At 42.6% G+C, this 15,859-nt stretch overlaps 1 protein-coding gene across 1 annotated transcript; it reads left to right on the top strand.

The window, feature by feature from the left end:
- The first annotated feature begins 5,405 nt into the window (after nt 1–5,405).
- Nucleotides 5,406–6,331, top strand: LOC116586032 (myosin regulatory light chain 12B-like). The gene has a single exon (XM_032335557.1). It carries the CDS (start codon nt 5,493–5,495, stop codon nt 6,009–6,011), a length of 519 nt encoding a protein of 172 aa, XP_032191448.1. The 5' UTR covers nt 5,406–5,492; the 3' UTR covers nt 6,012–6,331.
- The last annotated feature ends 9,528 nt before the right edge of the window (nt 6,332–15,859 follow it).

Raw genomic sequence — 15,859 nt, forward strand, 5'->3', positions numbered from 1 at the left:
GCTCCCCGCCAAGCAGAGAACCTAATGTGGGACTTGATCCCAGGACTTTGAGATCATGACCTGAGCGGAAGGCAGAGGCTTAACCCACTGAGCCACCCAGGTACCCCAGTAATTGCTAATATTTATTGAGCATTTAGTACAGGTTGGGAACTTGGTGAAACTCTGATTATGTTGCCATATTTAATACCTCTAATATCCCCGAGTAGTATGTGTAAAGGGTACCATTTGTCCAGAGGCACACTGGCAAAGGCTCAGGAAATGGTCAACTATTTCAGGACAAAGGACTGATACTTCTTTCACATTGAAATAGATGATCCCAAGATCAATGCTAATTCTGGAACTGCTTCTCCTTTATTTTTTGAGCATTGGAAACACTTTTCTGGATGATTTTTAAGGCAGAACTTGGTTTGAATGCTAGTTCAGTGCTGCCATTGTTTCCCATACCAACCCTAAAAACAGAAGATATACCAGAAGATGCCACTAAGAATATATGTCTATAGTAGAAAGGCATTCATTCATTCATTCATTCAACAAATAGGTTTTAAGTGTCTTCTGTTTGCCAGGCCACATCTCTTATTGCCCCTCCTCTTCTCAAAAAACAGACAAAAACAAAAGACCTCCAAACAAACAATAAAAACCCAAATCAAAAAAGCAACAACCTCCCCTCCTCCATATAACTAGCTTTCAAGAGGGCTCAGGTAGTCACATGGATATAGAATAGAGCTGTTGCAGCAAGTACTATTGCATTTTTTAAAATTATGTTATGTTAGTCACCATACAGAAGTACTATAGTGTTGACCTTGAAAATTTTATCTCCACAAACTGAATCTCATGGATCTTCATTAAATTCACGGTTACAGCTGAAAAATGCCACATTTTTTGCTATTGTCCTTTAATAATATGATAACCTTATAAAGGAACTTCGTGTGATTAATTCATATATTTAAATAATTATGAACTTATCTTTCTTCCTATTCCTGTTCTTCACCTTTTCATGCCTATTGCTTTTGTTAGATCAGGAAATTACTGTTACCAGTTTCTCTGTGGAGATATTTTATGCCTAGGCAAGTGTCAAGGGCAGAAAAAATTTCCTTCCATCCTCCTAGGTTCTCTAATAATTAAATCAACATAAAACACATTAATAGGGGTAAAAAAGTTAATTTTGCATATACAGAAGCCCCATAAAAAGGTGAAACCCAAAAACACTTAGGCAGTTGAGGCTTATATGCCATTTCTGAGCTAAGGAATGGGATAAGGGTTTGGGACTTCAAAGGGGAGAAGGGCAATTCAAAGGAAGATAAGGGTGCCTGGGTGGCTCAGTGGGTTAAGCCGCTGCCTTCGGCTCAGGTCATGATCTCAGGGTCCTGGGATCAAGTCCCACATCAGGCTCTCTGCTCAGCAGGGAGCCTGCTTCCCTCTCTCTCTCTGCCTGCCTCTCTGTCTATTTGTGATCTCTCTCTGTAAAATAAATAAATAAAACTAAAAAAAAAAAAAAAGGAAGATGAAAGCAGATGTTTGCCCTGCCATGCAAGTAAGTCCTTGAGATGAAAATCTAACCCTGGTAATAATTCTCTTTCTGGGCCAGGTCCCCCTATTTAAATTCTTTCAGGCAGTTGAAGGAGAGCTAAAAATTTTTCCAGAGTCTGCTAGGTTTGGACTGATTTCAGCTCAAAACAATCCACATGTCTGGGGTGCCTGGGAGGCCCAGGTCATGATCTCAGGATCCTGGGATGGAGCCCCACATCCGGCTCTCTGCTCAGCGAGGAGCCTGCTTCCTCCTCTCTCTCTGCCTGCCTCTCTGCCCACTTGTGATCTCTGTCCAATAAATAAATAAAATCTTAAAAAAAAAAATCCACGTGTCAAAGTGGCAGGCAAACTTTCGGGGTGGCATATTCAGAAGCTCGTTTGTCTCTCTAGCCATGTGGGTCCTCCTGGTTTTGTTTTCCAAGATTTTATTTTGGTTAATTATTTTTATTAACATATAATGTATTATTTGCCTCAGAGGTACAGGTCTGTGAAATCCAGATTTTATTTTTGAGTAATCTCCACACCCAAGTAGGGCCTGATCTCACGACCCTGAGATGAAGACTCTCACCCTCCACCTACTGAGCCATCCAGGAGCCCCAGGACTACTCATATGGATCTCAAAACGAAACAAAACAAAATACAACGTTATAACCATACACATTGTTCTGGGCTTTGCGTTTTTTCACGTAATATACCTTGGAACTTGTAAACTGCTGTTTTGCTCTCTCTAGCAATAGCAAGTTATTTCTTCGGGAAAAAAATGGGCTCTATTTAATTACACCCGATTACTCTCTGGTTTCATGGCTTAAAAGAGGAAAAAGTTGTCTTTGTCTACCCGAGTCAGTTTGAGGTTACTAGGAATCCCCGTTTTGCCCTCCTTTCTTAGCCGTTGGGAGGAAAAAAATCTCTTAACGCGAAACAAAGAGAGACCATTAAGCCAAAACTAACTCCCAAGAATAGCATGAGCGACAAGGCCACGGAAAGGACCCTCCCCCGCACACTCCACCTGCACACAAAGACCCTGCGTACAAGGCCCCTCTGACCTGCGGCGGGGGCGGGGCCAAATCCCATCCCGCCCACGCACGCACGCACGCATCCATTTTTCCGGCAGTCGCCGCTTCCGCAATGGGAGCCGCCATCCTCGACCTTTGGTCGCTTACCCCGTCAAGAGAGACACTTTGAAACTCCGCGGCAGCCATCTTCTACGAGAAGCCTGCGCTGCAGTCCTTGCTCTCAGATCACCGCGTTTCCAGAAACGGGAAAAACTGCGTTCCGTACAACTACAAAGGAAGCAGCCATCTTGTACGGCGAACCACTCCATTTCCGGACTGGCCCGCTGACGTGACAGCGAAGGCACCAGCCAACATAGGCGACTCTCGCGCCCCCTGGCGCTGGTGCCCTAGCAGTGATTCCAGCTTTGACCTGTTGGGGATTCTGTTTCCGGGTCCACTCAGGCGGGGCCTTGACGTCGCCTGGCCGCGCCGTCTACGCCGAGGGGGGCAAGGCTGGCGTGGAGTCTGAGCCTGCGCGTTGGGCGATCGGGGGGGGGGGGGAGATGGGGGCTTACGTGACGTGACGTGACGTGACGTGGCGCGGCGTGGCGCGGCGTGGGGAATTCGGGGAGGACGTATCCACGTTCCTTCAGGGTTCTTGTGTGATGTTTTAATACACCACGACCGTGTGAGACATACTTTTTCCAGATAAGGAAACGCTCGTCCTCCTTGCTCAATCTGCCAGTCCCTGACAGAAACAGGATTAGGCAGTCCCCGCTCTGTGTTTGCAAAATGGGGTAACAGTATCTAATCTGTGGGATTGTTGTGAAGAGTGAGTGTCGAGACTCCGGGGTTTTTAATTTATATCAGGTTCTCCATTGACAGCAGAAATAACATAGTATCAACAACCACTTGGTATCTTCACTTACACGACAACTTTGTGAGGACGGTAGTATCAGCATTACCATTTTGCATATGAGGACAGTGAGAGAAAGCAAAAGTAATTTGACCGAGTTCGAGAAGTAGCTGGTAGCAGTGCCCGGGTGGATTGGGGTGGGACTGACCTTAACCGCTCTAAGTACTCTCTGGTAACAGGACCTTGTTGGAGTATGTGATAAAAAGACGGTAAAGAAACAGGGACCCATTAATCATAGTTCTTGTAGCCTTGTGACAGAAAAGGGAGGCTTCTAAGGACAAGCTTGTCTGGGAGGGAGGAGAAGACGGTGGGAGGTAGAGAGGGACTGTACCAGAAGGAACAGGCGAGAGAGGATAGAACAATATTTTTGTCTTGTCTGCTCCAGAAGTGGGAAAAAAAAAAAAAAGTCTTCCAATTTGCGGAGTGGAAGTCAGGATGGTAGTAATAATAATCACTATGACTCGTTTAGTTGTTACTTTGTCTACTCTTAGAAGGTGTTAATCCAGCCTTAGGAGGCTGAAGTTGAAAAAGTAGGTCCCTTATCCTTCGCAGTGTTTCATTACCCCTATAAAACTGGGGTAGTAGGAATCCCTATCCCAGCCACTTAGCCAGATTGTTTTGAGAGAATTTTGGTGCCCTACACTGTCATTTGGTGCGGTTTTTAATGGGACCCTGTGTTGGCAAGGCTGGGGTAACTGGGCACTGTGATACCTACTGGTGGAGGGAATCTACATTTTTACACCCTCCTTAGAAGCCAAGCACGCAATGTCTGTTAACATAGAGTTAATTCTTTCAATGAATCATTTGATCAACCACTTAAAGTCTTAGGAAATTATTTTACAGGTGTGTTCCAAACGTGCACGGACACGTGGACAGATAACAATCCAGCATTGCTTGAATAGTGAAAACCTGGAAAAAATCTAGTTGTTAATCAATAGGGAACTGGTCTGATTTAAAAAATATAACACATTGGGGAGCCTGGGTGGCTCAGTCGTTTAAGCATTTGGCTTGGGCTCAGGTCATGATCTCAGGATCCTATAATCAAGCTCCACGTTGCTCAGGGGGGAGTCTGCTCCTCCCTCTTCCTCTGCCCCTCCCTCCACTCGTGAACAAACTCTCTCTCAGATAAATAAATAAAATATTTTTTAAAAATAGCAGGGATGCCTGGGTGGCTCAGTTGGTTAAGCGGCTGCCTTCTGCTCAGGTCATGATCCCAGCATCCTGGGATTGAGTCCCACATCGGGCTCCTTGCTTGGCAGGGAGCCTGCTTCTCCCTCTCCCTCTGCCTACCACTCTGTCTGCCCGTGCTTGCACTCTCTCTCTCTAACAAATAAGTAAATAAAATCTTTTAAAAATATGTGACATAGTACTAATAGCTCTTTTTAAATTTTTAGACAGGGAGAGACAGAGTGTGCAGGGTGGAGAGGGGTAGAGGGAGAGGGTGGAAGGGAGGGAATGTCAAGCAGACTCTCCACTGAGCACGCGGAGCCTGATGTGTGGCTCAATCTCATGACCCTCAGGTCATGACTTGAGCCAAAATCAATAATCTTATACTTAACTGACTGGGCCACCCAGGTGCTCCTATGCAGCTCTTAAAAAGAATAAAGCAGTGTTGTTACACAATGAATGCCAAGGTCATATTGATCACATATAATTATGATGTATGTGGCTGCAAATAACAGAATACTCTTCTATTGCAGCTTCAACAAACCAGTGTTAATGTAGTGCATATCGTAAGTAGTCCATGCACAGGTAGACCTGAAGTTTGTATGGGTAAGGTGTGCCATGCCCATACAGTGATGAATGCATCATGCGTACATCATGCAGACTTTTTTTAATGCAAAAAATTTTTCTTACTGTGAATCATATATAAAAAGTGCATAAAACATAAATGTCCAATTTAGTAAATTACTGTAAGATGAATGTCTATGTGACCGCTACCTAAGTTAAGAAAGAGAAAGTTGGCCGCCACTGTCACGCCGCAGCCCAGCCATCGTCGCTGTCGCACCTCGTCGCAGCCCGGGTTCTCGTGTCTGGCGGTGAATTAAACAGCCACCATGTCGAGCAAAAAGGCAAAGACCAAGACCACCAAGAAGCGCCCCCAGCGTGCAACATCCAATGTATTCGCCATGTTTGACCAGTCACAGATTCAAGAGTTCAAAGAGGCCTTCAACATGATTGATCAGAACAGAGATGGTTTCATTGACAAGGAGGATTTGCATGATATGCTTACTTCTCTAGGGAAGAATCCAACTGATGCATACCTTGAGGCCATGATGAATGAGGCTCTAGGGCCCATAAATTTTACCATGTTCCTCAAGATGTTTGGTGAGAAGTTAAATGGCACAGATCCAGAAGATGTCCTCAGAAACGCTTTTCCATGCTTTGATGAAGAAGCAACTGGCACCATCCACGAAGATTACCTGAGAGAGCTGCTGACAACCATGGGAGATCGGTTTACAGACGAGGAGGTGGATGAGCTGTACAGAGAAGCGCCTATCGACAAAAAGGGAAATTTCTATTATATCGAATTCACGCGCATCCTTAAACATGGAGCAAAAGACAAAGATGATTGAAAGAACTTTAGCTAAAACCTTCCAATTGCTTTGTCTTACTCCATTTTATTTCCTAGACACTTTCCCCCACCCTCATAGAGACCTGTTGCATGCAACTTAGTTTCACGGCTTGGCCTCTTTTTTTGATGTATTTATTCTAGACCTTTCTGCCACTTAGCACTTGTATAATCAAACTGCAAATGGGGTTGAGGTTGTAAATTGTGCTGAAAAAGAGATTGCGAATAAAAATCAACAAATGTGAAAGCCCAGGAAAATATATCCGGTATTTCTGGTTTTGCTGGATTTTTACATTTTTATATAATAAAAACATTATTTTGAAAAAAAAAAAAAAGAAAGAGAAAGTTGCCAACATCCCAGAAACTGCCCCCTGTGCTCTTTTACCCTGTGTGCTGGAAGGTCCCAGGTAGGTGTGCATCACAATGTGCATACACATTGTGCATACACAATGTGCATACACAGCAAGGCCCGTGAAAGCTGGCCCTCCCTGGCCAGTTGCACATAGTCATGAGGTTGTGGCCCAGTCCGTCAGAGATGTGAAAAGTCAAGGAATAGGGGGCATATAGGAGGCTCAGGTCATGATCTCAGGGTCCTAGACTTGAACCTGAAGTCAGCTTCTCTGCTCGGGAGGGAGCCTGCATCTCCCTCTCCTCCCCACTCATGCTCTCTCTCACTATCTCTGTTGCTATCTCTGTTTCTCTCAAATAAATAAATAAAATCTTAAGAAAAAAAGTCAAGGAATAAGACACAGGAATAAAATAATTATCTTTAGTGCAGGTGCCCTCAACACTGGGCTTAGCCTTGGTGGACCTGGTTGGGGACACCTCATCTGTACCAAGGATGGCAAAGCAGATGGATGGGAACAAGGACTGTGATGTTTCTGAGAATGAGCAGAGGGATCTTGGAGGTGAGCTGTAGGCTGAGGGCTGAATATCTCATCTTCTCTACCTATGTGTGATCCACTTGCTGCTCTGGTCCACCTGCTTGTGGTAGTGGCAGAAATCTAGCCTGGACAGGACCAGGAAATAAGATGGTCAATAGGATGACCACATAGGCCGTGAAGAAGTAGCTGAAGTCACCGTCTGCTGCTGCTATGCCGTTGGAGAGGCACTGGTCATGAGCAAGAAGGAGATGATCATCAGGCTCTGGCTTCTTAAAAGAAACATGTAGTTGGCAGTCAGGATACCAACCAAGGAGAATGGGCTATTCTGCAAAGTGGCACTGAATGAGTTGGAGGGCATTACCTTGATTGTGGTGGTGATGGAGAATGGCATGGTCTCCAGGTGAAATTTTTAATATTTTATTTATTTTTTTGAGAGATAGAGAGCGGTCACAAGTAGGCAGAGAGAGAGGGGGAAGCAGGCTCCCTGATGAGCAGAGAGCCCGATGTGGGGCTCCATCCCAGGACCCTGAGCTCATGACCTGAGCCGAAGGAAGAGGCTTAACCCACTGAGCCACCCAGGTGCCCCTCTCTCATTTTTATTCTATCATTTCATACTTTGATTTTTAGATATTAAACCAAACTTTCATTTTCTTAAGGTTATCAGCATTTATTTATTTTTGCTTCTTATGTTCTTATTTTTATTTTTTATATGTTAGTCACCACACAGTACATCATTTTTTTATGTACATTTTTTTTGATATAGTGCTCCATGCCAAACTTTTATTATTAGCAAAAAGCCCATTTGATCATGGTGTATAAAAAGGCAAAGGTTGGTTGCCTTTGTTTGCTAATATGTTGCAGAGAACACTTTCAGCCATATTCATAAAATATAGTGGTCTGTAGTTTTCTTCTCTTGTGATGTATTTGTCTAGTTTTGTTGTTAGGGTAACCCTGGCTTCATAAAATGGGTTGCAACGTGTTCCTTCCTCTTCCATTTTTGAGATGAGTTTGTGAAAAATCAGTATTAATTCTTCTTTAGTGTTTGGTAGAATTCACCAGTGAAGTCTTCTCCCCTGGGCTTTTCATTATGGGTAGTTTTTCAAGTCACAACTTAAAAACTTATATAGGTCTATTCAGATTGTCTATTTCACCTTTTTTAAAAAAAGTTTTTATTTATTTTAGAGAGAGCGAGCAAGCATGTGTGCACCATTGAGGGGAGGAGAAGAGGAAGGGTGAGAATCTTAATCGGCCTCCGTGTGGACCCAGTGCAGAGCCTGTTGTGGGGCTCCATCTCATGACCCTGATATTATGACCTGAGACTATACCAAAAGTTGGAGGCTCAATCAACTGAACCACTGAAGCACTCCTGGATTCCCTGGATTGTCTATGTCATCTTGAGTCAGTTTTAGTAATTTGTGTCTTTTCCAGGAATTTATTTATTTTATCTAGGTTATATATTTTGTTTGTATAGAAATAGTTATACTATTCCTTTATAATCCTTTCTTATTTCTGTGAGGAAAATAGTAATGCCCCCTCCAGGTCTTAACTGAATACCAGGTACCATGTGCAAACTGAGAAATGCTGCCCTACCTCTCCTGAAGGAAAACCCTCTGACTGGGAGCTGGATGGAGAGGGTGCCCTTTGTTCTTGGCTGGCTGCAGTGGCTTGGTGTTGGGTCTCTGCCTTGCTAATGGCGGTGGGAGGTAGCAGTCTTGGTTCAACTACCTCAGACTCTTGCTTTCCTTACTGAGTTTTCATAGATTTTGTTGAGTAGGTATTTTTTTCATTTGTCCTTTGCCTTTGTGGCCATTTCCAGAGGCTTTAAATAGTTGTGTTTTTATAGTCTTCACCAGTTTTACCACAGAGGTCAGTGGAGCTCCTCATGTCATGCTGGGAGTCAGTCCTACACCCATGGTTTTCATTTTTGAAGGCTATTTTGTTCATATGAATTTCTGGTTGACAGTGTTTTTCTTTTTAGCCTTTTGAGGGCGTCCCACTGCTTCCTGGCCTCCATGGTTTCTGATGAGAAGTCTGCTGTTTAGCTTATCAAGGAGTCCTTGTACATGGTAGGTCATCTCTCTCTTGCTGCTTTCAAGATTCTCTTTTTGTGTTTACCTTTTGTCTGCTTGAATATGATGTGTTTAGGTGTGGATTGCTTTGAATTTGTCCTGTTCTAATACTTTGCTTTCGTTTTTTCAATATATTGAAAATAACTGATTCACAGTCTATGTCTAGTAAGTCAAATGTTTGATTCCCTTAGCTACAGTTTCTCTTTATTATGCCCCCATGTACGGATCATACTTTCTTATTTCTTTGCCTGCCTCATAACCTCATAATGTTTCTGGAAAACTGGACATTTGAAGAAATCTAATGTGACAACTCTGGAGTTCAGATCCCTTCCTCCCAGGACTTGTTTTTGCTGTTTGTTGTTGTAGTTGCAGTTTGTTTGGTGACTTTCATGAATTAAATCTGTGAAGTCTGTGTTTTTTGTCATGTGTGGCCAGTGAAGTTTCTTTCTCTCTCTCTTTTAAAAGATTTTATTTATATATAGCGGCAGAGACAGAGATCACAAGTAGGCAGAGAGGCAGGCAGAGAGTCTCTCTCTCTCTTTTAAAAGATCTTATTTATTTGAAGAGAGAGACACAGCAGGAGAGAGAACACAAGCAAGGGGAGTGGGAGGGGGAGAAGCAGGCTTCCCGCCCAGCAGGGAGCCTGATGCAGGACTCAATCCCAGGACCCAGGGATCATGACCTGACTGGAAGGCAGATACCCAGTGACTGAGCCACCTAGGTGACCCGTGGCCAGTGAAGTTTCTGATCAGTTAGCATACTGGTTAGCTAATGATTAAATAGAGATTTCATTAAATACATGGAATGATTATATCTCCAACCTTTGTGGAGAGGCTCTGTGTGCATGTCAGGCGCACCTTCAGTGCTCATGAAGGCAGTTTGTAAGTTCCCCTTATCCTTCACTTACTGTTTCCACAAAGCCTCATGAGCAGCCAGAAGTGAGAGCTTAGAGTCTCCTTAGGTGTTTTTATAAGACCCTACATGTGTAGGTGGCCTTCTAGATTCCAAGAAGATGGGACAACTCATTCCTCAATTTCAAAACATTGATTTTGACTATTTTTTCCAGAGTCCTCATTGTATTTATGAAGGAGACGGATTTTAACGGTCCTTACTTTGCCATTCCTCCTGATGTTGTTTCATCCATGTAGTATTTGCAAATACTTTACTTGCAAATACTTTACTTTTCACCTCTTGATAGATGACCACATAGGATGTTTTCAATTTTTGTCATTATGAACAAAGCTCTATGAATATTTTTGTCTATGTATCTGGGGCACATGTGCTCACATTTCTCTAGCATATATATCTGGAAGTGGAATTGCTAGACCATTTGGTATGCATATCTTTAGTAGATGATACCAAACTGTCATTCTTTTTTTTTTTTTTAAGATTTTATTTATTTATTTGAGAGAGAGAGACAGTGAGAGAGAGCATGAGAGAGGAGAAGCAGACTCCCCATGGAGTTGGGAGCCCGATGTACTCCCTGTGGAGCTGGGAGCCCGATGCAGGACTTCATCCTGGTACTCCGGGATCATGAACTGAGCTGAAGGCAGTTGCTTAACCAACTGAGCCACCCAGGTGCCCCCAAACTGTTATTCTTTTTTTTTTTAAGATTTTATTTATTAATTTGATAGACAGATCACAAGTAGGCAGAGAGGCAGGCAGAGAGAGAGGGGGAAGAAGACCCCCTGCCGAACAGAGAGCTCAATGAGGGGCTCGATCCCAGGACCCCGGGATCATGACCCAAGCCAAAGGTAGAGGCTTTAACCCACTGAGCCACCCAGATGCCCCAAACTGTTATTCTTAAGTGGTTATACCAAATGATAGCAGGAAATGAGAGTTCCCCTTGATCCACATATTCACCAACAGTTGTTATTGTAAGATTGAAAATTTTGCCAATTGGTTAGTGTATAGTGGCATCTTCTTGTGGTTTTAATATGCATTTCCCTAATTATTACTTATATTGCATGCTTTTCATCCTTATGGCCATCTGAATAATTCTTCTGGAAGTGCCTGGTGAAATTCTTCTGTTTGTTTTTCTACAGTGTTGTCTTTTTCTCATTAATTTGTATTTTTATATATATTTTGGGTATAGATCCTCTGTCTGTTTTATGTGTCCCAGTGACCTCCAACTCTGTGTTTCATTTAATAACATCTTTTGAAAAATCTTTTATTTATTTGTTTGTTTTAAGATTTTCTTTTCTTTTTTTTTTTAAGACTTTATTTATTTATTTGACAGACAGAGATCACAAGTAGGCAGAGAGGCAGGTGTGGGGGGCAGGGGAAGCAGGCTCTCCGCCAAACAGAGAGCCCGATGTGGGGCTTAATCCCAAGACCCTGAGACCATGACCCAAGCCGAAGGCAGAGGCTTTAACCCACTGAACCACCCAGGCACCCCTAAGATTTTATTTTTAAGTAATCTCTATACCCAATGTGGGTCTCAAACTCATAACCCTGAGATCAGGAGTCACATGTTCTTCTAACTGAGCCAGCCAGGTGCCCCAAAAAATCTTTCATTTTTAATTTGAGTTTGGGATTTGCAGAGAGTTGGGAAAATAGTAGAAAGTGTCCCTGTCTGATCTTAGACTGTCTGCAGGACTGCTCATTTGCCCCTCTCACCTTCACCCAGCTTTTCCTTGTGTGACCCTCTGTATAATAATAGAATGCGAGTGGGCATCATTTTTTGTGACTATCCCCATGGTAAGTGGTTTAGGCCCTGTGGGTCATCCAGTCTCTGCTGCAACTACACAACCTTGCTTTGTAGTGTGAAAGTGGTCATAAATCATATGTGAATGAATGGGTGTGACTGTGTTCCAGTAAAACTTCATTTACAGAAACAGGTGGTTGGCCTGCGGGCCATAGTTTTCAGACTATGGAAAGGAACATGTTCTCCTCCTCCCCCTCTTCTCTTCCCCTTAGGTAGAATGTAGATACTGGGAGGAGGCAGGGGCAACCATCTTGGTTCATGAAATGGAAGCCATGTGGTAAGGATGGGTGAGTAATCTTATTGAAGGAAGCTGTGTTCCTGGGTTCCATAAGATTATTACATGAGAAATAAACATTCTTCTTTTTTAACTCATTGTTTGATAATTTTTTAACAGCAGTCTGTACTGCATACTACTATGCTGTGCTCAGTTTGAGTGGGTTTCTATCTCTTGCTACTAAAAGAGTTTTGACTAATACAAATGACAACAGGAATTTGGGGTCTAAAGAAAGGAATTGTTTTGTACATTCTTCTGTGGGTATGATATGTTCAGTGTTGGATTTTGTTTTCTATGATATCTGGACAGTTCTGTCTTTCCAAAACAGGGGAATACTAGGGAAAGTTCACCATTCTGCTAATGTGCAGAGTGGTATTTCTCAGAGTCACTTGACTGAATGGAAACACTTTTCTGTACTTTTTTACTGAGCATCTGCAACACCCCAGGCACTCTGGGAGTCTTCATGTGGAAGGATGAATTACAGCTTGGTGTTTCCTTTTCCTTTAAAGAAAGGCAGGTATACAGACCACCTACTAGGGGACACAGAGGTAAGAGGGATTAATTGTGTGTGTGCATAGGAAAGATTCATGAATTGTTCTCAGATTATTTGATTTTATTTATTTTTAAAGATTTTATTTATTTGAGTGAGAGAGAGAGAGAAAGAGAGAGTGCACTAGCAGAGGGAAGGGGCTCAGAGACAAGCAGACTCCCCACTGAGCGAGGAACCCCATGTTGCCCCATCTCAAGGTTCTGAGATTGTGACCTTAGGCAAAGGCAAAGGCTTTACCAAATGAGCCGCTGAGGTGCCCCTCTCAGATGATTTGAAACCTACTTCCAGAAGTAAGCAAAGGGAACAGTGAAAGAGTTTGGGGCTTTTAGTTAGAAGGAATAGAATGGGTAAAGCCATCAAAATTTCGATGTACAGGCCACAAACACAGGTATGCAAGTTATATAAACATATTTATTTGTATATCCATCTTTCTTTATTTCTTTCTTTCTTTTTTAAAGATTTTATTTATTTATTTGACAGAGATCACAAGTAGTCAGAGAGGCAGGTAGAGAGAGAGGGGGAAGCAGGCTCCCTGCTGAGCAGAGAGCCGGATGCGGGGCTCCATCCCAGGACTCTGGCATCATGACCTGAGCCAAAGGCAGAGGCTTTAACCCACTGAGCCACCCAGGTGCCCCTCACATCTTTATTTCTATTTCCAGCTCCCTTCTCCTCTGGATGGTAAAAAGTTAATGGAGGAGCAGAAGCAGCCAACATGGAGAAGTTTGGGACTAGAGAAAGGTTGAAGCCAACTCTTCAGGATGGCCGGTGGAGAAGAATTATTTCAGCAGGTATCAGGTGTAGTTGCTGCATTAAAGATTCAAGTTTTTGGTAGAGAGAGCCTGGTCTAACACTGGGTCTTGTTCCCTCCCTGACACCAGTGGTGTTTAGTGCACTTTGACTATTTCCCAACTGGAACTAAAGAAAATTCCTTAAAAGAATTGCAGAGTTATGTGGCACAGACTGCTCATTATCTACCCAACTTCCCTTATTCTTCCTAAACAACACTATGTTCTCTGCTACATTCAGATGGGTTGGGTGGCAATGGAACCCAAAGCTCAACAAATGCTTCTTGAGGGAGTGAATGAATGAATGAATGAGTGAAGAGAATGTCAGTGGCCTCAATGTTTACAGAGCATTTTGGGGGCAGTATTTTCTTTCTTTCCTTTTTAAACATTTTTTAAAGATTATATTTATTTATTGACAGAGATCACAAGTAGGCAGAGGATGGGTGGAGAAGCAGGCTCCTTGCTGAGCAGAGAGCCCAATGCAGAGCTCGATCCCGGGACCTGAGATCATGACCTGAGCCGAAGGCAGAGGCTTAACCCACTGAGCCACCCAGGCACCCCTCTTTTTTAAATTAATATATAATGTATTATTTGCTCCAGGGGTAGAGGCCTGTGAATCATCAGGCTTACACATTTCACAGCATTCACCGTAGCAAATACCCTCCCCAATGTCCATAACCCAGCCATCTTAACCCTACCCTCCCACCTCCCAGCAACCCTCAGTTTGTTTCGTGAGATTAAGAGTCTCTGATAGTTTGTCTCCTTCCCGATCACATCTTGTTTTAGTTTTTCCCTTCCCTACCCCCCAACCCTCCACCCTGTCTCTCAAAGTCTTTATATCAGAGAGATCATATGATAATTGTCTTTCTCTGATTGACCTATTTCACTCAGTATAATATCCTCTAGTTCCATCCATGTCGTTGCAAATGGCAAGATTTCAGGGTTTTTTGATGGCTGCATAGTATTCCATTGTATATATATACCACACCTTTATCCATTCATCTGTTGATGAACATCTAGGCTCTTTCCATAGTTTGGCTATTGTGGACATTGCTGCTATAAACATTTGGGTGTACGTGCCTCTTCAGATAACTACATTTGTATCTTTAGGGAAAATAGTGTGATTTCTGGGTCATAGGGTAGCTCTATTTTCAACTTTTTGAGGAACCTCCATACTGTTTTTCCAGAATGGCTGCACCAGCTTACATTCCCACCAACAGTGTAGGAGGGTTCCCCTTTCTCTGCATCCTTGCCAGCATCTGTCATTTCCTGACTCATTAATTTTAGCCATTCTAACTGGTGTGGGGTGGTATCTCACTGTGGTTTTTATTTGTATTTCCCTGATTCCAAGTGATGTTGAACACTTTTTCATGTGTCTATTGTGCATTCAGATGTCTTCTTTGCAGAAATGTCTGTTCATGTCTTCTGCCCATTTCTTCATTGTATTATTTGTTCCTTGGGTGTTGAGTTTGATGAGTTCTTTATTGATTTTGGATACTAGCCCTTTATCTGATATGTCATTTGCAAATATCTTCTCCCATTCTGTCAGTTGTCTTTTGGTTTTGTTGACTGTTTCCTTTGCTGTGCAAAAGCTTTTGATCTTGATGAAGTCCCAATAGTTCATTTTTGCCCTTGCTTCCCTTGCTTTTGGTGATATTTCTAGAAAGAAGTTGCTGCAGCTGAGGTCAAAGGGGTTGCTGTCTATGTTCTCTTCTAGGATTTTGATGGATTCCTGTCTCACATCGAGGTCTTTCATCTATTTGGAGTCTATTTTTGCATGTGGTGTAAGGAAATGGTCCAGTTTCATTCTTCTGCATGTGGCTGTCCCATTTTCCCAGCACCATTTGTTGAAGAGACTGTCTTTTTTCCACTGGACATTCTTTCCTGCTTTGTCAAAGATCAGTTGACCATAGAGTTGAAGGTCCATTTCTGGGCTCTCTATTCTGTTCCATGAATCTATGTGTCTGTTTTTGTGTCAGTACCATACTGTCTTGATGATTACAGCTTTGTAACAGAGCTTGAAGTCTGCAGTTGTGATGCTGCCAACTTTGTTTTTCTTTTTCAACATTCCTTTGGCTATTCAGGGTCTTTTCTGGTTCCATATAAAATTTAGGATTATTTGTTCCATTTCTTCAAAAAAAAATTGATGGTATTTTGATAGGGATTGCATTAAGTATGTAGATTGCTTTATGTAGCATAGACATTTTCACAATATTTGTTCTTCTGATCTGTGAGCATAGAACATTTTTCCATTTCTTTGTGTCTTCCTTAATTTCTTACTCAATTTCATGAGTTCTTTGTAGTTTTCTGAGTACAGATTCTTTGCCTCTTTGGTTAGGTTTATTCCTAGGTATCTATGGTTTTGGGTGCTATTGTAAATGGGATCAACTCCTTAATTTGGGGGCAGTATTTCCTAAAATTTAAAAAAATACTGTTCACTCAGTATTGACATTGTTAGGGGACAGATGCAGTTCATACTCTCCTTTTGTGACTGTCTTTGCAAGGAGACCAAAGAAATGGGAGGAGTAGTTGCCTCCTGGGAGTGTGACTAGATTTTTAGAGAACAGTAGATGAAGACTGACT

This window comes from Mustela erminea, chromosome 1, assembly GCF_009829155.1.
Source record: "Mustela erminea isolate mMusErm1 chromosome 1, mMusErm1.Pri, whole genome shotgun sequence".
Classification (NCBI taxonomy): domain Eukaryota; kingdom Metazoa; phylum Chordata; class Mammalia; order Carnivora; family Mustelidae; genus Mustela; species Mustela erminea.

Excerpts from the sequence above, each read along its gene's own strand:
- LOC116586032 (XM_032335557.1), top strand. The coding sequence starts at position 5,493 with ATGTCGAGCAAAAAGGCAAAGACCAAGACCACCAAGAAGCGCCCCCAG.